The sequence below is a fragment of the Ascidiella aspersa genome, chromosome 1 (genome assembly GCF_963924565.1).
Source record: "Ascidiella aspersa chromosome 1, kaAscAspe10.2, whole genome shotgun sequence".
Taxonomy (NCBI): domain Eukaryota; kingdom Metazoa; phylum Chordata; class Ascidiacea; order Phlebobranchia; family Ascidiidae; genus Ascidiella; species Ascidiella aspersa.
In genome coordinates this window covers 40,064,430-40,090,477 of record NC_139447.1, presented here as the reverse complement: position 1 = coordinate 40,090,477, position 26,048 = coordinate 40,064,430, and the positions used below count along the sequence as shown (strand labels likewise).

The window sequence follows — 26,048 nt, the reverse complement described above, 5'->3', positions numbered from 1 at the left end:
CGATATCACAATTCGCAACTTTCAGTTAATTTTTAACCAGAAGGTTCTTGTCGCGCCCGACGCTACCGACCCGGTTTGTTTGTTTTTCCACAGAAACCTTCGTTTTTATTGCGCGTTAACTATTTCGTTTCAAGAGTAAACAAACCTTGGGCGAACGAACAATTTAATGCACTTTGCACAGAATTTTTGAACCACCTTGCTTTTATATTTTGTGTTGTTGCTCAACGAACAAATATTCATTTTATTGTTGTTCTTTTTTTTATTTTTTAATGTTTTTATTTTGAACAATGTTGTGATTTTCTAAAAAAAAGTTATTAATGGTTTACTTCTATGTTTGTTTCTATCGATCGTTGGGTAAAAATTGTTTCAAACTTCTAAACCAAGTTTATAAATCCTAAATGAAAACACTCACAAAAATAAGCATTTTAAAAATACAGTGTTTTTCATTTTGTTAAATAACAAAAACTTGTGATTCTAAGTATATTTTTCCTGAATCCTTCAACAGCGATTTAAATAAATGCACATATTTTAATTAGGTTGCGGGTATTGGTTGGTTAAGTATTATTATTCTAATTTAAATTTAACGACTTGTTTTCCATTTCGTTACTTCAAAATAGGTGATAGGTCTCTAGACCAACGTCCCTTTCTCTGCAAGCTTTTCTCCTTATTTACGTTCAACAAATATTGCTTCAGTCTTTTTCTGCAGCAGCTGCTGGCTCATTTAGTTGTTTTTGAATTGAAGTTTGAACTAAATTTTGTTTTACATAAAAATACTTTATTCTATAAACAACTTTAAGATACAATAATAGGAAATTTTAGTTTTTAATTTATATACTTTTACTCTTTTTATCCAATTTATTTTCAGCCAACTTCAGTATAGTAAACCAAATAAACCCAAATTAATTTTATGAACTGATGAATTTATTTGTCCTATAGAATTTCTTAACATTTATGTAGTGGGGAATTGTTGACTGCTTAACCTTAATTTGACCCATAACAAACTGTTTGTGGATGTTTTATGTATTTGCAATGTAGATATTATGTGAATATTTTAAATAGATTATCACAATTTATATGAAAATGGTTGTTTTCAAATTACTGAATTAGGTTTGTAAACATGTGGAAATTTACAAGTTTGTTTAAACTGTGAAATGTCTGACAAAGAAACAAGAAACAAACATCATGAGGTAAGTCTGATTCTCTTTCTAATTTTAAGTGTTTTGGAAGAAGTGAAATATTTCTTATAGACACCGGTCAAACCTTTATCAAGTTATTTGTTAATACTTACTTATTTCTTGTGGCAAAATGGTAGTTTTTCTTGTGGGTATATGATTAAAGTTTTATAATATAATCTTAAATGAGCGTCATCACAAACCGGTCACAATTGTTATACTATTTCAAAACATTACACAACATTCGTTGCATGTTAAAGAACGGGCAAAACCTCCACACATTTATAAGGCAATAACCTACATGAAGTACATTGCCTTAGTAAAATAACTTTGTTTCTATTTTGCCCACTTGCCTGGCGACTTGCTTAAGAGGGAGCAAAATGAGCCACAGTTGCTCTGCCTGTCTCCCTAAAACGCGAACATGCTGACGACCGACTCATAAACTTTCCATTTTATTATATTTAGATGATTAACTGTCGATTTTAATACAAAATTTTAACTGATTACATATTGCAACAAAAACATTGATATACATATATTGATTTAATGATGAAAATAACGGCCCAAATAGACGTTAAAAGTGACATGCTTTATTTTCAAACGTTTCGGCAAATTCTCATGCCATCATCAGTGATATGAAGGCCACATTCCTTGGTGCGACCAACGTGTGTATAAACGGGTGCAACCGATGTGGCCTTCATATCACTGATGATGGCATGAGCATTTGCCGAAACGTTTGGAAAAATAAAGCATGTCGCTTTTAATGTCTATTTGGGCCGTTATTTTTACCATTAAACTTATGAACAGATCCGTATATAGTGTTCCAAAATATACATTGATTGTTTTTCACTTAAAATAACAAGATGTGCATAGCTCTTTTTACAATTACAATTTATGTTTCAGCATGAATCTGCTGGACAATCACGAGCAGGGACTTCAAGTAAGCTTCTTTTAGTATTCAAATGTACTTTGTTGCTTAAGTTGATTTAAAATTTTATACTACTGTTTAGGGTCGAGCTCTGATGAAGATATTTTCTCTTGTGGCTCTGATGATAATCCCTCCACCAGTCAACATCCGGATGCAAGGAGCAAGAAAAAGGGGGGTTCCCCACCAAGCAATCGGCCAAGAACCAGTTCCAAGAAACTAGCAAAGGCTGCCAGAGCAAAGAAGGGAAACAATGCAAAAAAAGGTAATTTATTAATAAATAGTTTCCCAACAAGTGCAATCATTTTTACTTTACCTCGGTGGGTTAAATCAGTGTTGATTTAAAATTTTGTACTTCTGTTTAGGATCGAGCTCTGAGGAAGATATTTTCTCTTGTGGCTCCGATGATAATCCCTCCACCAGTCAACATCCGGATGCAAGGAGCAAGAAAAAGGGGGGTTTCCCACCAAGCAATCGGCCAAGAACCAGTTCCAAGAAACTAGCAAAGGCTGCCAGAGCAAAGAAGGGAAACAGTGCGAAAAAAGGTAATTTGTTAATAAATAGTTTCCCAACAAGTGCAATCATTTTTACTTTACCTCGGTGGGTTAAATCAGTGTTGATTTAAAATTTTGTACTTCTGTTTAGGAACGAGCTCTGAGGAAGATATTTCCTCTTGTGGCTCCGATGATAATTCCTCCACCAGTCAACATCCGGATGCAAGGAGCAAGAAAAAGGGGGGTTCCCCACCAAGCAATCGCCCAAGAACAAGTTCCAAGAAACTAGCAAAGGCTGCCAGAGCAAAGAAGGAATACAGAGAGAAAAAAGGTAATTTGTTAATAAATAGTTTCCCAACAAGTGCAATCATTTTTACTTTACCTCGGTGGGTTAAATCAGTGTTGATTTAAAATTTTGTACTTCTGTTTAGGAACGAGCTCTATGGAAGATATTTCCTCTTGTGGCTCCGATGATAATTCCTCCACCAGTCAACATCCGGATGCAAGGAGCAAGAAAAAGGGGGGTTCCCCACCAAGCAATCGCCCAAGAACAAGTTCCAAGAAACTAACAAAGGCTGCCAGAGCAAAGAAGGAAAACAGAAACGGTGAGTTATAAATTGTGTTAAAATGTACTTTGCATTTTTAAATAAGGGACAGACAACAGTTTTCAATGGTGATCAAAATTTAATAGGCACTATAAACGTTTTAGGTTTGTATTTATTTGAATTTATAATATAGATTAAAATGGCTGCTAAAGTTATTACCAGCATGACAGAACCTGACAACTTGGTGACTATATGTCTGTCAAATTTTTTTTAGAAAGATTCATTTTAAAACTACTGGACATGTCAGTTGTTTCAAGGAGGGTTGAATTAATGGGGAAGTTTTGCAAGGTTTGTCCAATTAGGAAATGTAGCGGGTTTTATAAAGTATTTTTCTAAACACAAATAAATGTTTTAAACCAAATAAACTTACATTTTATTAGACTTGGTTTATAGTACTGTGCCAGTGTTTTAAACAAGTCATTTTGAAGGACTTAAGTCCAAGTCAAGTCATTAGTTGCTCAAATCCCCCACCCCCCCCCAAAGTCTTTATAAGAGCAGGTCAACCCCAAGTCAAATCACTGAAATAAAGATAAAATAATATACTAATAAAATCAGGAAACTTGATCCATATGATAAATAACTGAAAAACCACATATAACAAGCAAATTGTTTTCCTGAAAAATATAGGATAAAAAGCTGATGTTAAAAAGATTTATAAAAATGTAATTTCTACCCAAGTCATTTGACTCAATGAATTATGTCCAAGTCAAGTCAAGTCAAGTTAAGTTATTTGAAAACAGTAATTTAAGAAGCGATTGTTGACTAAGTTATTATAACACTGGACTGTATATATGGAAATCAAGTTATCAGCAGAGTCCACTTACAAATCTGTTAACAGTGAGGTCATTTTCACACACAATACACAACTTTGATAGCAGTGTACAGCATATTTCATTCAGGACTGCTAATTTTGCCCTGTCAATGTAAAACGCTTTTCTAAAACCGTAAAAGACAAATTGTATATCCTCAGTTATAATTATCAAGGAGAACTGTAACACATAATACATCAATGCGTGTTTCACTTCCTCCTCATGGAAGTTTTGAATTCTCGCTAATAAATTGAAGATTGAATGAGGTTAATAAGAACAAAGAAAGCCAGACAGATTTAAACAGCCTTACTGGTAAAGTTAAAAATTGTATGGAGTTATTAGGAACAAAACAAAAGTTCAAAACCTGTAAAATTCTAAAAAATGGCTTGTTTAGAATCAGTATATTTGTTCAATGCGGTTAATACAGCCTGTCTTCCAGAATAGTTGGAAGCATATATATTAGGGGTTGGTCGCGAAATCACTTTTTTTTTATCCACCTGCCTCATATGGATTTTGGTAGATAGACACCTAAAACCATTGTATACAAAATTTAAGCTCATTTGAACATGTATTGATGTGAGGAGTTGAATTTTTGCGGAAATTCGCAAAATCGGTAAAAATGCGAAATTAAAATTCATAACTCAAAATACTGACGTGATGGACAAAAATGAATGCCAGATTTGAACTCAGAATCCTCAAATTAGTCAAAAAGGTTGCCGCCTTGGCTGGAGCAAATTTGCTGTAAACCAAGTGTTATCTTGATTTTGATCGGCTTGCCCTTTAATGAAATGTGTGAAAATACATTGATTTTAATATTATTCGTTTAACACAAACTGTAAGAACACAGTGTATGATTGTGGTGAGACATATACAGCAAGGTCTATTCACAGTAACCACATTTTGTACCAATTCTATTCATTTTTACAGTTGTATATATATTATTTCAACATGTTGATTTTGTATTGTTTTAGTTTTGTATAAAAATGGGCAACAATGTGATTGTAGCTTGGGTTTCTTTACAAGTTTGTAAATGTTTGTTAGAACTTCCATTATTTTGCAATTAACCTGTTTAATTCACAAATGCTTTATTACCTTTTGCAAAAAAAGTAAAACAAATTTGTTTCATTTGAGAAAAATAAACCCAATTGAATTAAAAATAGACTTATTTGATTTTGAGCAATTTAATGATGTCATTTGGCATCATTTCGCAATACTTTTTGCTAATAATATTGCATATCGCCTTTGTAATGAAATAGTATCGTCTTTACTTGTATCTATTGCTTCCAATAGTTCCGGAAGCGCCAGGCATCTCTGTGGCTTCATCAGGAAACGTCAACCTTGGTCAAAGTGAAAGAATGGCGACGCAACGAGGTAAGCTGACGCAGGATGGGGTTGCGCAAAAAGTAAAGAAAAAACACTTTTCGTAATGTATTGAATAAAATGGTGCTAAAATCGGCGTAGATATCTCTAAAGTTGCACAAGTAAATCACTTTGATACATAGGCTGGTCTTAGCTGCTTAATATTAAAATGTCGTTTTCGAACACTTCAATGTGAACTTTAAGCATCATTTTATTATAAAAAAAATGTGATTTTCAATTATTTTGATTAGGGCGGTATGATAAAAAATCATAAAATAGCCTTTGCAAATTATGTGATATTAAAACCCATACGTACTCCCTGTTAAACCTTTATGTGTTTTCCGATATCATAACTTACCATAAGATGCATTACTTCAGATCACGGCCAGATGGCAATGGGAGACTTCCAAAACTTTAACAACCCTACAGCGCATATAACATTCAACAGTAAGTAACATGGGCCAGGAAACGCGCCAATATCGGAAAGTTTCGATACCCGATATTGTTGGTATTTGTCCGACACTTAAGTAATATCCCCACGATATCAGGACGGCATGGGTTTCGATGTTGAAAATGAAATCACTTTGAATTAAGTTTTTTAAATGATTGTAATTTTACTAAATGTTTTTTCAAATGATTATAATTTTGCTAAAGCAAACAACTTGCAAACAAATCTAAAAGAACCCACAATACCTTCGCTATCAATATTGTAAAAGACAATTTGTATGTCCTCAGTTATAATTAGCAAGGAGATATGTATCACATAATGCCTCAATGCATGTTTCACTTCCTCTTCCTCTTCATGGAAGCCTTGAATTCTCCCTGGTAAAGTTGAAAATTGAATGGAGTTATTAGGAACAAAACAAAAGTTCAAAACCAATTCTGTTTTCCAGACATTTTTAAACAGCCTTACTAGAGATCAGTCTGTAAGTAAAAAGTTAGAACTGCTTGTTTTAGAATTAAAATAAACAAATTGCTTGAAAATGATGTAGTAATAAGAAATTATTTCGCAGATCCACAACATCAAAATGTGGACTCCAGGCAAACCACAATGCAAGCAAAAGGTATTTGTCATTCCTCGTCAGCTTACTTAAATGTAATTTGTGATATTGTCATCAATGACAAAAACTTTTGTTTAGATTTGATGATGAATATAATCTCTTCAAATTAAAGTATTATCCATAATAATAACATCAAACAATGTAGTTGTGCAGTCTTTGTAAAAATATTATACATAAATTGTTTGTCTATCTGTCTATTTAATAAGATACTTTTTTGTCTGGAAAATGATGAAAATTTCATCTTTAGGAAATTAAGTCTTACCATTAGTATTTGATCAAACTTTCAATAGGATCCATTATTTTTTAAATTAAATTACTCAATTGCAGACTATGCCCAGCAGGCTGAAGGGGATATTATCAACAATTACAATTACAACCCTAATAATACAACGGGTAAGTACAATTGGTAAAGTGTTAATATTTTTATTAAAAAAATGTAACATGAAAAATCATTAAATTGTTTTAACAAACCACAAAGAACAAAGGGCTCCAAATAATATATTGGTTTGATCGGCTTGCTCTATAATGAAATGTGTGAAAATACATGGGTTTTAAGGTTATTACTGTAACACCAACTATAAAGAACACATTGTATGATTGTGGTGAAGCATATATAGCAAGGTCTATTCACAGTAACCACGTTTTGTACAGATATTTATTTTTACCATTGTATATTATTTCAACATGTTGCTTTTATATTGTTTTAATGCCATAATGAAAACGGGCAACAATGTGATTGTAGTTTGGGTTTAGTAAATCTTTGTCGCAACTTCCATTATTTTGCAACTAATGTGTTTTATTCACATATGTTTCTTACATTTGGATATTTTAGTGAAAGGATATCAAAAAGTCAACATACATCACCCAGCAAAGACTTTCAGTGAATTTGCTGAATCAGACCAACGAAAGACCCCCAACAGTAAGTGTTTGGCATTTTCTTGAAGTTATTTTTTGATGTAAAAATAAAACGTTAAAGTAATAGAACTGGCAAACTCGGACAATTATAAGCAAGTTAACATAAAAGTAACAAAAATGCAATTATATAGAAAGCAAGTTGTTTTTGGTGCAAAATATACATAACCCAATTTTATTAATAATTGTTTAATAAATTTTTTCTACTGTTAATCAAAGTTAGACATAGCTCTTGCCAACATAATAGATACAGATGTGACAAACCAAACTTGCAAAGTCTTTATACCATTACGATCGTAAAACAAACACCCAAGGCAAACCTTGGATGGATCACGAAATTAAACATTTAGTTGCTAAAAGACTCTTTCTTTCATAAATGGAGAAAGTTTTGTAAATTAGAACACAAAACGCCATATAATTAATTCTGTAACAACATTCAACATAAAATTAAGGAAGCAAAAATCAACTATAAATCACATCTTGCTAACCAAGTATGTAATGCACCAACCTCGAGTAAAGCTTTTTGGTCCGCAACGCAACGTTTGATTAACTGTGATAAATACAGTAGCAATAGTTTTTCATCAAACTTGATTTATAATGGCGAACATATAGCCGATGATTATGCGAAAGCAAATCTATTTAATAATCATTTCTCCTTTATTTCTACGCTCCCCCAAAATGTGTTATCACTTCCACTTCCTAGTTTTGTTGGCCATACAGCTAAAACATTGCCAAGCCTCAATATTACCCCTTTCGACGTTTTTAATGTGTTGCGTCATCTAGACCATAGCAAGTCATCTGATCCATTTAGCCTTCCCAACAGACTTCTTAAGCTTTGTGCTGTGTCCTTATGTACACCATTATGTTACCTTTTTAACTTTATTCTATCAACGGAAGATTTTCCTTCAGAATGGAAAAAGGCAACTGTTATACCATTATACAAGTCGGGTAGCAAATCTGACATAAAAAATTACAGACCAATTTCCTTGCTGCCTTCCCTTTCTAAAGTTTTTGAAAAGCTGATTCACAAGCACTTAACCACCTTCTTAGAAACAAATAACCTTTCTAACCCTAACAATTCAAGATTTTGGAAAAAACACTCAAGTGTTACTAATTTATTACATATTACACAAGAGATATACTCCCCACATGATAACGGTTTGGACTGCAGAATAGTATTTCTCGACATTTCAAAAGCATTCAAACATGTTTTTTTATTATTTAAATTAAAACAGCTTGGCGTTATCGGGTCTTTTTGGATCTCATGGCATCTTACCTTCTGAATCCCCTTCAGCGCGTCCACACTTAAAGAATTATCTGTCTGATACGCTGTCCACTAATGCTGGAGTGCCCCAAGATTCTCTTTTGGGTCCTTTGTTATTTCTCGTTTATGTAAATGATATTTCGGCTAATTTAACTTCAAATGTATCACTTTTTGCAGATGACACAGCTTTATACTATTCTTCCAAATGTCCGTTTATACTTCACAAAACTTTAACAACCGATCTCAAAGTTCTTGAAAAATGGGCATCCACCTGGGCGGTAAATTTTAATCCAATTAAAACATCTGTGCTCACAATATCTCAAAATCAAACTCGCCATCCGAAAATAACTTTCAAATGTTCCATATTACCTGAAGATGACAGTCACAAATACCTAGGTATTATGTTTACTCCTTCGTTATCCTGGCATAAACATATCTTATATGCTTGTCATAAAGCACATACCCGCCTAAACATTCTGCGTACAATTTCCACAACTGTTTCGCGCCACATACTCTTGTTTTCTACATAGCTCATATTCTCCCAATACTGGAATACGCCGACATAATTTATGACAATTGTGGTAAGTCCGAGAGAGACCTACTAGAAAGTGTTCAATACGATTCAGCTAAGCTAATTCTAGGGTGTATGAGAACCACATCACACAGTACATTCCTACTTGACCTTGGTCTAACTCTTTATTTAAGACGAAATGTTCACACTTTGTCACTATTCTTTAAGTTAATTCTTCACATTGGACCATCGTACTTACAATCATACATACCTAAATTTATAAAAGATATTGTTAGCTACGAGTTTCGCTACCCATTAACAATGCCTGTTATCCGCTTGAAAACCCAAATAATGCATAACATGTTTGTTTGCAAGTCAATTCGACTCTGGAATAGTCTCCCGGCGAAATTGCGGGCTGTATCTTCAGTTTCAATATTTAAAAAAAATTTTAAACATCATTTTTTCTATGAATCCGACAATACATACCACCTTTACAGAAAGAATCCTAAAATTACTGCTGTTCTTCGTATGTTGAGATTCAGTCCACTGAAATATAACTAATATTTGTACTTGTTTTTGCGGACCTTCAAATACTCTAATACATTCGTTTTTTTTTTGAGTGTCAACTTTTAACCACCGAAAGGTCATTTTTAATGAGCACAATTTGTTCTCTGTTTGTCGATAATTCTGTAATGTTACCGATTAAGTTGTTTATTTGTCTCATACTACTTTGTTGAATTACATTCTGTTCGGACATCCTGATTTAATGTGATCTGAATCTCTCATTTTATTTAACTGCTGTGCATAACTTTTTGTTAGCTTCTCGTAGATTTTGATGTAAATTCTTAGTGTCCAATATTGAGTTATTAAGTGTTGTTCCGTAAAACCGTTTGTTACTCGTTGTAAATGGTGTCACGAAAAAACGTATTCCTAAGTAACAATACTGTGGCCTGAAGGGCCACAATCAGGCTTGTAAAAAATACAACGACAACATACTTTAATCCATATTCTGTAATGTCACCATTTAAGTTGTTTTTTATTTGTCTCCTGCTACTTTGTTGAGTTACATTCTGTTCGGACATCCTGATTTAATTTGCTCTGAATCTCTCACTTTTTTAAACGCTGTGCATAACTTTTTGTCAGCTTCTCGTAGATTTTGATGCAAATTCTTTCCAGTGTCCAGTATTAAGTTATTAGGTGTTGTTCCGTAAAATAGTTTGTTACTCGTTGTAATTGGTGTCACGACAAAAGGTTTTCTTAAAAAACATAAGACTGTCCCCTGATAAAAGCCAATAAAAAGAAACAAAGTCATTTGAAAACACTTCCTAAAGTGATTGTCAAGTCATTACAACATTACAAACTGATTGACTGATAATAACCCACATGTGTCATTTTAATGTTGTGGTCACCATCAAGGTGTATGCAAAAAGCAAAAGCCAACAGCCCTCTAACAACAAGCATTTTTGGCTTAAATCGTTCAATATATGTGAACCTTCAAAGTGCACAGTCTGCTTTTCTTCTAATAGTTAAGTTTGTTTTAAGTGAACTGGTGCAAAAATGCAGCTCAAATCCATTTTAATTACATGCTGCCCATCATTATTTGGTTAGATTATCAATAATGATAGGGGCTACATGACGCAACAGCCCTCTGGTGACAAGCAATTTTTTGCCTGAATTGTTCAATATTTGTGTACCTTTTAAACTTAGCGAACGTATACGCTTTGCCATAAACAAGGGAATAATTGAGCAATATAATCTAAGAGTCAAAATATTTTGTCTATGAGGTGCCCCGAATGTTTTATAACATTATCAAACACATGAGGTGAGGGGTGCAGAACCACAACCTGGGGGTGCACCGTCTGCTTTTCCTGTTGTTTTCTTATGGTTAAGTTGTTTTTAAGTGACGCGCAGCTTTATTTAGTTGGATTGGCAATAATGTTAAAGGATACATGATGCATTGGGCACATTACAGAGACTTGCATGATTTTCTATCTAATATCTGTCAACAAAATGCCTGTACTGTTAATCTATTCTACCCAAGAATAACATTTTCTTTGTTTTCAGATACAAATAACGAACAACCAGATGCAAATGTTCGACAAAGTTTGGCCGACCAACCAGGACCTTCTTTATTGACTAGAGCTTTGCAATTTATTCCAGACAAAAGTAAGTTATGTTTATTTTACAATAAATTTTCCAATCATATGTTGTTATGCCCTTATATAATTGTAAAATGTATATTTATTTATAGTTTGGCGAGCAAAAAAAAAAAGGGAATTGCGCAAACGTGTGAAATTAATATCAGGAGTAAGAAATATGCCGATAAAACTTGATCGTGACCAGCCAATTCAGCTGGTGCCTGTTGCATTGACTAAAAATGAACCAAAATCTATCGAACAACTAAACAAAGAAGGACATTACAACAAACGAGAAGATTTCCAGCAACTTTTATCACTTGAAACAGAAAGCCTTGGCATCAGTGAAGCGATAGAGCAGGCTTTTAAACAAGCAGAGTCAGATGCAAGACAACATGCCTCTGAAGAAGCCAGACAGGACTACATCGACCGAAACGGCAACAACATTGTGTTTATCGGACAAGCTGGTATTGGCAAGACCACTCTTACTCGCATGATAGTGGAAATGGTTCTACAGCAAAAGCTTTTTCCAAAATGCGAGTACATTTTCTTTGTTTTTTGTCGGGAAATCAACTTTAAAACAAAAACTACACTTCTACAAATGTGTTTCAATGGAACAGACATCAAATTTCGACATGAGCAAACTACAGAAAAGTCTTTAATGGAAAAAATTGGGGACGGTGAAAATGTTGTATTTGTATGTGATGGTTTGGATGAAGCAAATACTGATGCTTTCTTCACAGATGAACCATTACCATCAGATGAAATAGCAACAGCTGATGTTCATATAAAGAGGCTGTTTAAAGCTAAAATTTGGAAAAAATCCATAAAAGTTTGCACTTGTAGGCCTGGTCAATTTCACAATATGACTAAAATGATCCAAACAACATCAGTCTTTGATCTTAGAGGTATTTCAGCTGCTTCACAAAAAAATATTTGTGAACAAATCTGTGAAACGGCAGAACAGGTCACATTAGTAATGGCTTATTTGGAAAGAAAGAGAGACATTGCTGTTTTGTGTCACGTTCCTGCTCTCTGCATAATCATCATGTATGTCATAAACATACATTTTGCAGAAGATAAAGAGCTGGAAATAGAATCCCTCACTTATATTTTTTTTAAAGTTCTGGAGTATTTTTGCCAAAGTGAACACATCAGGGAAAAACATGCTCACTTAAGCAAAATTGCTCTTTTGGCATGGAATGGATTTGAAAAAGGAGATCTTGTATTTACAGCCAAGGACTTTTTTGATGTAGGCATGAAGCAAAGTGATGCAGATGCCTTTCTCATGCACTATGTTGATTCCAGATATAAAGTTAGCTTAAAAATACTGGAAGGTTTCAAACGAACAAGCTTTACACATTTGTTATTGCAAGAAAACTTCTCAGCTCTTCACTTGGTGTTTTATTCCACTCTGGATGAATTTAATAACATTCTTCCTAAGTTACCTGAAAGTCGATGGGAAGTTGTGTCAAGATTCATGTTCGGATATTTTAACAATGCACTGAACTCAACAGTTAGTTCATTTCTCACTGCATTCAGTTGCGAGCCCAACCATCAGATATGTGAGGCCAAAAGATGCAAATTAGTTGAGTTTGCAGTTCAGTTTGTGCAGCAAATTAGTTCAACTGACACTAGAAAGCTTATCACCATCAGTGGCTGGTTGAACGAGCCCAGAGATCCAGAACTCGATAAAAAGATTGCTGAGTACTTGCCGAGTCAAATCAAGTTTCAAGGACGCATCTTACCATCTGATGTTCCCAGTCTTGTCTATCTGCTCTCAATCAAAGCTGTATCACTTGATATAAGCAGAAACAAAGGTAATTATTCCACATTGTGTTTGATCCAAACTATAGTTTTTCACAGCTCAGCACTTTGCCCTAATGTTAACTTTTAAGTTTAAAAAGTTTACTTTTTTCTGTTAGCTGGAATTCGTAACAGTAAATTTTAGTTTTGTTATATTGTTTTGCATTTATTTACCTACAGATGCTTATAACCCATGTCATTAATGTTAGATTAGCCACAATTATTGTAAGCTACGAGCACCATTAGGTTTGTTTCAGATACACACTTACAGCAGGACTTTAAAGTTGTTGTGTATTTTAATCAATTTTGTGTTAATCAGCAAAAAAAGTACAAAAGAATAACTGAGTATTCTAGAATAAAAGGTTTTCAGATATAATCAATGAAAATATCAAATCCTGGAATAATTTTATTTATTTATTTCCTACTTTGCTGGGAGATTATTCATAATACATCCTTTGTCACAAAACAGCAATGAATGGCAAAACCGTTTCTTAATATTTAGATTGATAAAATGTAAAAAACCCAATCACTAAAATTTATAGCAATGGTGTCTGCAACCATATTGTGGGAATTGTGATCCATAATTACACAAAATATAACAATAATTTACCACATAATAAAATCATGATTATATTTTGCGTAGTAATGTATTACAATTCCACACATTTTGTGGCATAACTCTATACAAATGTTTCCATACATTTAAAAGTTTTGTGAAACATTGTTGTGTTGTAGTTGAACCTGGTCACAAACGTTGAATATTTATCGGTCGGTAATACGCAGATGTAAACATTACGACTGCAACTATTGTGTTGCTATGATTAAAAGTTATGCTGTGGTTGACCTTGAGTGACCTTTAGCATACTTTGATAGAGTCCAATATGTACGATGGGTGTTAATTTGGAAACTTAATGCATTTAAGTGAGTTAATTGTGCTGGCAAAATATGCTGGCCGCTTGCCAAATTGCATTTGATTAATACTTAGTAACAATAAGGCAAAGTTTATCACAATCATCAAGTAATTGGTCGCCAGAAAACCAACTTTTTAAATGATATCACATTTAACACAAGCATTATAAATGTTTTGCAACAGCGATAGGCACTTGGCTATCTCCAAAGTTTTTTTATGAGTTTCAACGATATTTAAACTAACTTAAACCATTACTATGATTGTTATAATGACAACATAAATTAAAACCACTAGAGGAATTAAAACCACTTATCAGGTTTCCTGCTATATTTTGTATTTTCTTGTAGAATATTTATTGTGAGTTATTCTTGCTGTTTTTTCCATATTAGTTATCATTTATATATCACCACCATTTTTTAATTTATTGTATTTAGACTTTTTTAAGTTTGGAATTATAATTCAAATTTTAGCACATTGGAATTAAACTATAGGATTGTAAATATTAATATACATTTAATAAATTTTAATTTTAGTTGTTATTTCCATTAGAACCTGAATTGAAAAGTGATTCCATAAACTTGGGGATAAAACACTTTCAAGGAAAAGCATTTTCTTTTTTCATGGAATCACTTCGACTGGAAAATACCAAGGTTGAATTGTATCCAGTGTCACTTTAAAACTATTCATGTATATTGCAGTAAATTTTAGCTATATATTTCCTAAATTGCTTTTGCACTGATAATTTCTATTAATTAATACTGAATTTAAATTACAGCTCTCAACACTTGATCTTTCCAATAATGATATTGGTGATGAAGGTGCTTCGATTGTTGTTGAAAATTTGACAAATATTGACAATCTTAAATTATCTGGCTGTGGAATAACTACAAATGGTGCCAAGTCCATTGCAAAGGGATTGTTAAACACCAAGGTTCGACATATTTTTTTGAGTAATATATTGCACTAAAAGACGAATAAGGATTTGCCTTGCATACTCAAATATTATTGACAGCATTTCAAATTAGTTTATTTCTCCTCACTACACTTGAAAATAATTTTTCCAAATAATTATTATATATTTTTAATAAATCCCTGCTATCTCATTTGTAACGTTTCAGCTTTCTACACTTGATCTTACTGGAAACATTATCGGCAAGTCAGGAATAGACGCTTTGTCCAAGTGCAACATTGATCAGCTTGTCTTGACTTCATATGTGATCCATGAAGGCAAAATATCCAAGCATGGTGATGTCGTGATTGGGAATCATGAAACTGATCTGATGGAAAAACTGGTTGTGAACAAATCTAAGGTAACTCTACAAATACTTGTTAAATCTATATTATTTAATATTGCTCTTAGTCAAGGACTTTCAACTTTAATGAATTTGTTGTGTTGGAACCAAATCTACCAACATCTGATGTTGTGGCAATCCTGTCTCTTTGCTTGCTACATTTTGATCAAGTAAATCTGGGTTCATCAAAAATACAAAGTGGTGATTTGCAAGAACTTGCTTACGCCATTGCTCTACTTCGTAAACCAGTGAGTCATCGTTGTATAAAAGAAGTTTATTGGCTGCTTTAATTTTCTCCAATTTTGTTATTTTTTTGCAAAACTGACGAAGACTTGCATGTTTTAAAATGTATGAAATATTGCATCGATGCTTTTACACTTAAACTGGAGAGCAACAATGTAACTTTTCTGAATCTGTAACGATTTCTCTGATTTTTATATACTAGAAAGGTAATAACTTAAATTATTTAAACAATGCAACATATGTGTGTTAACAACTGAGATCTAGCCCCTCTCAAGCTGCTTTTTGACCAACGATTACAGCTTACATATTATTAATATACCGAAAGCCATTGCAGACTCTTTACCAAATCTGTCGATCAATGATGCAAGCAGAGCAGGCTAGAAAAACAATGGTACTTTAGATCCCCTTCATTATTAAGCTGCTTGTACTAACAGATTGAGCAAGCATTGGCGTATGGTTGTTTCTCGACTCGTTCCCTTCTGAGCTTGCATAGCTCAGTTGGTAGAGCGACGGTCCCGGCTTGACCGGAGGTCGTGAGTTCGAACCTCACTGCCAGCTAGTTGTTTTTATGGCCTGCTCTACTGGAGTTTACTTGTTCAACAATTATATATTTGTTATGTTTTTAAGTAAATGCTATATTCCATTTTAAGAGCATAATATTTGCCATAATTTAATAATACAGATATATCGGTAGAAGAGTAATTTCGGTTAATCGGTCGTATAGCGTTGGTCCTGTGAAAAGTCTAACAATCACAGTTAATGGCATTAATTTTGGTTGCAACCCTTGTTTTGCAAATCTTGTAATGCTGTTAGCAGCACAACTTCAATTACTATTAAAATAAAAATTCCTATTAATACTAATATCTAAATAACAGATTTCAACACTTGATCTTTCCAATAATAATATTGGTGATGAAGGTGCTCTAATTGTTGTTGATATTTTGCAAAATGTTGACAGTCTTAAATTATCTGGCTGTGGAATAACTACAAAGGGTGTCAACTCCATTGCAACAAAGTTATTACACACAAAGGTTCTATGTTTAATATCTATATATGTACTGTTTTTATCAAATAATTGTTCATTATCTTTAACCAAAAATTTTTATTTTATTTTTTGATTATCTATTTTGTTTACATTTTATATTATGTTGATAACAGATTTCAACACTTGATCTTTCCAATAATAATATTGGTGATGAAGGTGCTTTAATAGTTGTTGATGTTTTGCAAAATGTTGACAGTCTTAAATTATCTGGCTGTGGAATAACTACAAAGGGTGTCAACTCCATTGCAACAAAGTTATTACACACAAAGGTTCTATGTTTAATATCTATATATATATATATATATATATATATATATATATATATATGTACTGTTTTTATCAAATAATTGTTCATTATCTTTAACCAAAAATTTTTATTTTATTTTTTGATTATCTATTTTGTTTACATTTTATATTATGTTGATAACAGATTTCAACACTTGATCTTTCCAATAATGATATTGGTGATGAAGGTGCTTTAATAGTTGCTGATATTTTGACCAATATTGACAATCTTAAATTATCTGGCTGTGGAATAACTACAAAGGGTGCCAAGTCCATTGCTACAAAGTTATTACATACTAAGGTTCAATGTTAAAATATATATATATATGTCTATTGTTTTTATTGAACACTTTTTTGTTACTTTTACATTATTTTTCCATTTTTGTTACCAAAAATTGTTAAACAATGTTGAAACATTGCAGACATTGCCGTTATTTACAGATTTCCACACTTGGTCTTTCCAATAATGATATTGGTGATGAAGGTGCTTTAATTGTTGCGGATGTTTTGACAAATATTGACTGTCTAATATTATCTGGCTGTGAAATAACTACAAAGGGTGCCAAGTCCATTGCTAAGGGATTATCAAAAACGAAGGTTCGACATATTTTTTATATTGCACTAAAAGCCGAATAAAAAATCTGTCTTGCATATTCATTTGTTTATTGACAGCATTTCAAATTGTTTTACTTTCTTCTCTACACTTGAGAATTACTATATATTTTTAATGGATCCCTGCTATCGCATTTAAAACATTTTAGCTTCCTACACTTGATCTCACTGGAAACATTATCGGCAAGTCAGGAATAGACGCTTTGTCCAAGTGCAACATTGATCAGCTTGTCTTGACTTCATATGTGATCCACGAAGGCGTAATATCCAATCATGGTGATGTCGTGATTGGAAATCATGAAACTGATCTGATGGAAAAACTGATTGTGAACAAATCTCAGGTAACAATAAGTGCAATACAATGCAAAATCTACCTGAATTTACTGGTTAAACAAAATACAACAATTCCACACTACTTTAAAAAGCAACTATGGGGGTAGTCTTGCCATGGTATTAATTAGAGATAAACCGATATAATTATCAAACATATTGGCCGAAAATTACTACGAAAATAGGAAATAGCTTTTCCAATAAATTAAACAAATTTGCCTATTTTTTGTTTAGCATCATGCCACGTTAACAAGCAAAATAAAACTTTGTTATTTCGATTTTTCAATTATTTCAAATTATGATTATATCTCACACCCAAAAGAGTTATATCTTTTGATCTCTAGTATAAAAACCAACCACATAATCATACGCAGTCATCTGAATAAAACCTAAAGCGTTGGAATAAGTTCCAAATTCATCAGAATAAAGCCTAAATGGACAAGATAACGCCTGGAACTGAAGGAAGAGGGTAAGGGGCGATTGGTTGCGACGTTTAGGCTTTATTCTGATGAATTTGGAACTTATTCCAACGCTTCCAACCCTAGTTTTGGTTTGGATTGATATTATTAGGAAAGGGAGTTGGTGATGTACTTAAAGGTTGGGTTAAGTAAAATGTTGTATAGGCCTGTTGTTACCAATTAGGTCTTATTCAGATGGGTTCAGGTAATATTCCGATCTCTCTCTTATTCCGACCATGAGGTATAATCGTATTTAGGTTTTATTCCGACGTTGATATTTTCATTACTGGGATCAAATCCATCCCTGATTTTACCATTTACTGTGTTTTGGCTGGAAAAAATTCGAACTGTGTTTCCGACGTTGATATTTTCATTCTTTTAACTTGAAATCCAATCCATCATGCTGGGTGCTCTTCATCACTATCGTATATTACGTCGTAACATGTCCGTGTATATTTGCTAGCCTCGTGTGATAGCTGATGGTTATAAAAATGAATGTGGCAATTTATATGTAACCAGAAATAATCCTTCAGATAGCGTAACATCATTGGTAGAGGTCTAAAGAATACGATAATGTTGTTTGAAATTTCGCGTTAATCCTGGAGTGTGGAGCCTCATTCAAACACGAAATAAATAACATTTTGTCAAACCCATAACGGAACTTATCAACCTATTTTAACAATTTTTCTTAAGGTCCACAAAAACACAAGTAGTATCACCAAACATTTTTGGCATAAATTTCTCGCCAATTAATTTAACACCTTAGTTTTTTAAGGGCCGTCCTTAATTTCAACTTGGTTGAACGATACAAAGCACTGAAGGAGGACGCTGGTCGTTCCTTGACTGTTTTCCGCTGGTTGTGCCCGAATTTATCTCTATTATCTGGGTGATAATCAAAATAAAATATTTTTTTGGTTTTGTAAATCTTAAATAGTTATGAAGCAAAATTAACACAAAATCTGTTGGCGTAAAAGCGTAAAACTTTTAAACCAAATTATTGCAGTTATTTTCATGACCCAGCAGTTTACAAGTTAACATTTAAATCCAATTTAAAAGCAATGTTTAATGTTGTGTCTGACATGGACAAAATAAATACTCACTATAGCGCGCTACACACATACTTGCCCCTGAAATCGCCTTTTGTTTTATCTGGCATCAAGAAATTCTCGTTTATTATTTGGAATTGCGAGGCTATATATTTACGTCCAGGTTACAAACTCTGTCAAACATATTTATAGAGGTACAAGTGTAAGTGTAATATTTTAAATATTGCTCTTAGTCAAGGACTTTCAACATTATTGAATTTGGTGAGTGGGAATCATATCTACCAAGATCTGATGTTGTGGCAATCCTGTCTCTTTGCTTGCAACATTTTGATGAAGTAAATATGCGTTCATCAAAAATACAAAGTGATGATTTACAAGAACTTGCTTACGCCATTGCTCTACTTCATAAACCAGTGAGTCAATAATGTTACTATAATTTATGGACAGCTCTAATCTTTTATTCAAATTTTAAACAAGTTAGCAGTCACACAACTTGATTTGTTTGTTCTTTCTCAAACATGCTTTAAAGTTTTCTTCTTAGACTAGTTGGTCGCCATATTGTGTCCTATTTAATTTATTGAAGTGTCTTGTGTCACTTCCCTGCCGTTCGTCAACCAACATGACACGAGTTCACTTGTAAAGCAAACATTAGATCGGTTCACATTTCAGATTATAATAATACTTCACTGGTCTTAGTTGAATGGATTTTTTTGCTACAATTCTAAGCATCCTCTTAAAATATCCTGTGAACCCCAGATTATCCCCTAAGGTTAAGGGTCAAAGGTTAAGATGTGTGGTGAAATGCATCGGGAAGTGTTCCCACTGCGTTTGGTCGCTACAGTAATTTGAATATTCGTGTCATGGATCCTGGTAAGCCGCTGGCATATTCAAGTTGCAGTAGAAGAGAAACTTTAAAACAAAACTAGGCTAAGTTAAAAAAATATAATCAAATACTGTAACAATTGCCTCTCTATCGCCACCCTACGACACCACGATGGGTGTGTCGGGGAGTCCAACAATGGGCGCGACATTTTAAACAATTACTTGCTTTATTTGTTAGAAGGAATTTTCGCCACCAGTTGGCGCTGGCGATTGTTTAAATGTTTATTAAATCCAAAGCTTCATCTCACCCACAGATCAAATCACTCGTTCTTAGCTGGATCAAAGTTGATGATGAGAGTGCTCGTGCAATATCTGCTGCCATCCACAATATTGAGAAGCTGGGACTTAAGGGTTGTGAGCTTTCAAATGCTGCGATGCAAACGTTGGCCAAGTCAATCAAGGAACTAAAACAACCGGTTTGTGACATTTCCTTGTAACCATATATTTTATATTTACCTTAAAACACTGGCGTCTATTCCCCCCCGTCACGCCCCTTGCGTTTGAAAACAAGTGGCAATTATATTCACCCCTAGCTATTATTACGTCGTAATCGTAGCTATTATACACGCCTAAAGAAATACTCTATAGGCAGTGGCGTATCCAGGGGGGTAATTGGGTCACACGTCTTTTCAGTGACATTATTGTTTTTTGTTCGTTTTTGTCAGGGTTTACCTCACGGTCCGAAGCTGCGTGTTTTTTTTTTCAGTGTAATTGGGTCACACGTCTTGCTAATGCGAAACCAAAATCAAGGGCAAAACGCCTTTTTCGTCTTTTGTTTGGTCGACCGTGAACGCAGGATATTTTTCTCTTTCGCCTTTCGTTATTCGTTCGGGTTGGCTAATCAACAAGTGTGTGTTCGACAATTAATAATATAAATCAAGCGGTCTCTGTAGTTCATCGGGCCCGCTGCCTCTTTAACAAATTATACACGAGTCCATTTTAAATACTTTTTGACTATTTTAACTACGTAAGTGCGAAAAATTTTAGCGCTTCGCGCGAATTTTTTTTTTACGTTTTGATGCTGTCTATTGAACTAGATTAGCGCTTCTCTATCGTTGCGCCGTGGAAGACTGCCAAGTGCGTCGCGGACAAACGGAAAACGTATTCAAAAATATTGGACACATATTTTTTAACATCTCTTTTATTTTCATTTTCGGCAATGTAATAAAAACTTGCAAGAAATTTTTAAAAATGCCGTTTTCCCCCCAAAAAAAATCGCGCTCGCTTCTCTCGTCAGGTGTACACTAACTTAAAAAGGGCTAACTATTGAAGTTGCGTTTTTGCAGATGTTGCGCTAATGAAATAACACCGGGCAAAAGCGATCTTCGTTTAGTATTGCAGGTGGCGAAAGACGTGCTTTTAATTTAGCGTAGTCCCGTAAATGGATTTACCAAAATCGATCACATATATTTCTCCTAAAGTTAACGATTGTACACTAAGCGGTTTCGCAACTGGTGCCTGGCAGGATTGTCGGCGACGCACGTGTGACGTTGTGTTTTGCGTCTAAAAGTTTGCTTTTTTGGATTTATAGCCAGGGGCGTATCCAAAAAAGCTGGTTCCCGAATTTGCAACTTGGGGAATTCCCCTATTTTCAGTCTGACGTTAATAAATTATGACGTCATAAAATAGTGCCGTTAAGACGTCATAAAATACTAATTTTAATTACTTCTGTTAAGATTAACAGTGAGCTTGCTAAAGCGCATTTTCATGTAAGTACTTTATGACCTATTTAATTGTGTAAGCATTTTATGACTTGCGGTCAAAGGTCACCGAGCACATGGTGCCTTGACATTGTAGTTGTCCTTACGGCAGTTGGTGCTACTACCTTGTCGCGGTAGGAGCTCATTTTGTTAGTTACTTGTAAGTGTTTGGCAATGATGTTTAACTTACTGATTCTGTTTCTGTTTTATTAACATTGTTTTGTATTGATTCTATTTGAATAAGGAATCCACTTGTTTAAGCCTTTACGTGTTTTAATAAATTCCTGTACGTGTACACTGATAAAGACTTCAGTATCGGATCGGATCCATTAGTTTTCAACTTCATTAAAAAACCTAACCAAAAACAGCCAATTTACGTCCAGCAAAAGCGAACCTTTAAGGCCCAAAGCGAACACGTGCGTCGAAACCGCTTAGTGTGCAATCGTTAAATTCAGGCGAAAAACTGAACCAAGACGGTGAAGTATGTGTGATTTGAACTATCAGCAGCGCATTTTCATAAGTTCCATATACGAGACTCCGCTAAATTACAAGCACGTCTTTCGCCACCTTCAATACTAAACGAAGATCGTTTTCCGGGTGTTATTATGCCACGATTAGCGCAACATCTGCGCCGAGCTGTGTGCCAAGTCAGCTAAAATACAAGCTGTGGTTGAGGAAAAATATGTTGTGTCCACTGCACACTTAGCACGTGGTCTTAGAATATGCTTATAGAGAATAAATTTGCGTCAACTGTTATAACTTAAAAATTGCGACTTTAGAAAGCGTTACAGTTAGATAGTAACAAATTTGCGGTAAAACTTAAATACAATTCAAAAAAAGTATAAAAAAATATTTGATTAAATAAAAACAAATATCGCACTACTCGCCAAGGTATGTTGTATTCGGCTGTATTTTGTATTAAGCCAAGCGAATGTCATTACATACGTTGGATTACGAAAGGTGGTAAATATCTTGTTTTATTTGTTATTATCTCTAGGTTGGATAGAGGCTATGAAAAAACAAACATGTTTTCCACAGTAAACACATTGATAAGATTAAATTTAATGTGATGCACTATATAGTTTTAGAAAGCGTTACACTTTGAAACGCGAACGACAGTCACCATTATAAGAATCTGCTTCAGTTAAAAAATGCCGTTGTTACACAAACATCGAGTATTAGCACAGACAGCAAACAGCGAGGAACATTAAAAGCGTCAAATTCAACTTTTTAAGCGAGAAAATAAGGAAGGCTGGATTTAGCGCTGTCAATTGTCGAATTCCCCCTCACCCCCCTGGATACATCATTACTATAGAATACAACGGGTTATATAACTCGCCAATAACGTATAGAATAGGCCTACGGGTTGTTATGTGCGCAATATACGGCTTATGTTTATAGTGTGGCAAATCGTGCAAGCATTTCGCAATTTTGGGATTATTTTATTGCTGAATTATAAAATCACTTGCGACTCCCGCAGATTTCAACAAGATTAAAAAGCCGTCCTGATTATATTTTTAGTTAAATCTTTCAACTGAAAGAAAATCTTTGGAAATTTTTTAACTGAAATATTTCATTATTGCACTCCAATTGTAAAACTTGTTGATTAACAATATGCGAAAATTAACAACTAAAAATACAAAATATCTCTCGACGCCCTTGAGCATTAGAAAGGGTAAGCCATGTTACGCTACAAACTTGCTAGTTGCACGCCTGCTCTTTGTTGTAGCACATTAACAGTCGCTAGTCACTCTGTCACTCTGTGGTTTCGTTGTGCTTTGCTACAATCCGCAGCTTCGGGCCCCGTCGCCACTATCGGCGGCTTTGTGGGCAGCTGTCACAAGTGCATCGGCTCCCATCCTTTTCATTCACTCACATTTTATTGTGGAATTGGCGCAAAGGCGTAAAAAATGTTGTATATTGTAAATAGTTGTGGTGTGGAGCCCGCAGCAAGCGCAAGCCCAACATCCCCGTAACCCTGACCTTTGTGGTTAATGCTTGACTGGGAACAACAAGTTTCGATGTGTTGCCTGAATCATGTTGCTCACTCCAACCCTTCACATCAGGCGCCCACTAACTTCTCGCATTGTGTTGCAATCTAGTAATGACGTAACACAATACAAGCAGTGTTTTATTGAGCAGAACACTAAGGGACACCCATACATTTAATAACTTAAACGTAATTTCGCTGTGATAAAATTGTTTATTAAATCCAAAGTTTCATCTCACCCACAGATCAAATCACTCGATCTTAGCTACAACAATGTTGATGATGAGAGTGCTCGTGCAATATCTGCTGCCATCCACAATATTGAGGAGCTGGAACTTTATTATTGTAAGCTTTCAAATGCTGCGATACAAACGTTGGCCAAGTCAATCAAGGAACTAAAACAACCGGTTTGTGACATTTCCTTGTAAACATCTATTTTATATTTACCTTAAAACACTGGCGTCTATTCCTGGGGAACGAGGGGTCACGCCCCCTGCGTTTGAAAACAAGGGGCAACTACCTTGACCCTGGCTATTATCACGTCATAACTAATATACTGCAACTGGTTTCAAGCACCGCATCACGTGCTACATTAAGCAATTGTTACGTCATAACAGTTAATTGTTGATTATTGCACTCCAATCTTATACATACATTTGTATGAAGAGGATTAACAATTAAAAATACAAAATATCTCTCGACGCCCTTGAGCATTAGAAAGAGCAAGCCATGTTACGCTACAAACTTGCTAGTTGCACGCCTGGTGATTGTTTAAAATGTTTATTAAATCCAAAGTTTCATCTCACCCACAGATCAAATCACTCAATCTTGGCGACAACAAAGTTGATGATGAGAGTGCTCGTGCAATATCTGCTGCCATCCACAATATTAAGGAGCTGGGACTTTATAGTTGTAAGCTTTCAAATGCTGCGATGCAAACGTTGGCCAAGTCAATCAAGGAACTAAAACAACCGGTTTGTGACATTTCCTTGTAAACATCTATTTTATATTTACCTTAAAACACTGGCGTCTATTCCTGGGGAACGAGGGGTCACGCCCCCTGCGTTTGAAAACAAGGGGCAACTACCTTGACCCTGGCTATTATCACGTCATAACTAATATACTGCAACTGGTTTCAAGCACCGCATCACGTGCTACATTAAGCAATTGTTACGTCATAACAGTTAATTGTTGATTATTGCACTCCAATCTTATACATACATTTGTATGAAGAGGATTAGCAATATGCGAAAATTAGCAACTAAAAATACAAAATATCTCTCGACACCCTTGAGCATTAGAAAGGGCAAGCCATGTTACGCTACAAACTTGCTAGTTGCACGCCTGCTCTTTGTTGTAGGACATTAACAGTCGCTAGTCACTCTGTCACTCTGTGGTTTAGTTGTGCTTTGCTACAATCCGCAGCCCCGGGTCCCGTCGCCACTCTCGGCGGCTTTGTGGGTAGCTGTCACAAGTGCATCGGCTCCCATCCTTTTCATTCACGCACATTTTATTGTGGAATTGGCGCAAAGGCGTTAAACATGTGGTATATTGTAAATAGTTGTGGTGTGGAGCCCGCAGCAAGCACAAGCCCAACTAGCGATGTTCAAAGTAGAATATAATTGAGACCTGAACAAAATACGCTATGCGGTTACTTGAGGTCAAAGTTAGCTAATATCCAGCAAGCTTACATACAAAGTAATTGCAAGCAATAATTACGCTCTACTGATAGAAGTAAGGTTGTATTTTTACAAGATATTTTACTATTTAGCTGATCACGTGATACTCACCAAAAAATAAGATTTGACAGTAACCTGTTTTTTCATGTTTTTTTTAATGTAACTAGGGATCTTCAAAATAGAATATAGGATCCTTGGTGTGGAATCCAATTTTGCTGTGGGTAAGTGGAACCAATATAAATTTCATTCCAAAGTGCGATTTTCAGAGGGCCGTGTGTGACGTATTTGGCGCGGTTGGACTTTGGACTCATGGTAGTCGTCAAATACGTTGACTTTGTTTGTATGTTAAGGTTTCGCGTTGGCCGTTGGTGCTAAGGGGTTAAGAAGCACAGACATAGTATTGACTAAGGAGAAAGAAATGCCATGTGCAAGGTTTTCAGTTGTTTGGGAACATTTTACTGCGCTGGACCAACAAAGTGATGTCACATGCCAAAAATGTTTTCAGTTTGCGTATTGCAATAGC

The 26,048-nt window shown here is 34.6% G+C and overlaps 1 protein-coding gene across 1 annotated transcript in view; it reads left to right on the top strand.

Moving 5' to 3' along the window:
- The first annotated feature begins 1,151 nt into the window (after window positions 1-1,151).
- LOC146170487 (uncharacterized) overlaps window positions 1,152-26,048 on the top strand; it is a 79,985-nt gene continuing 55,088 nt past the window's right edge. The window contains exons 1-9 of the mRNA XM_083388716.1: window positions 1,152-1,187; window positions 2,076-2,112; window positions 2,183-2,362; window positions 2,463-2,642; window positions 2,743-2,922; window positions 3,023-3,196; window positions 5,296-5,376; window positions 5,743-5,811; window positions 6,378-6,428. Coding sequence (XP_083244842.1) covers window positions 1,152-1,187; window positions 2,076-2,112; window positions 2,183-2,362; window positions 2,463-2,642; window positions 2,743-2,922; window positions 3,023-3,196; window positions 5,296-5,376; window positions 5,743-5,811; window positions 6,378-6,428 — 988 coding nt within the window. The remainder of the gene's footprint in view (window positions 1,188-2,075; window positions 2,113-2,182; window positions 2,363-2,462; window positions 2,643-2,742; window positions 2,923-3,022; window positions 3,197-5,295; window positions 5,377-5,742; window positions 5,812-6,377; window positions 6,429-26,048) is intronic.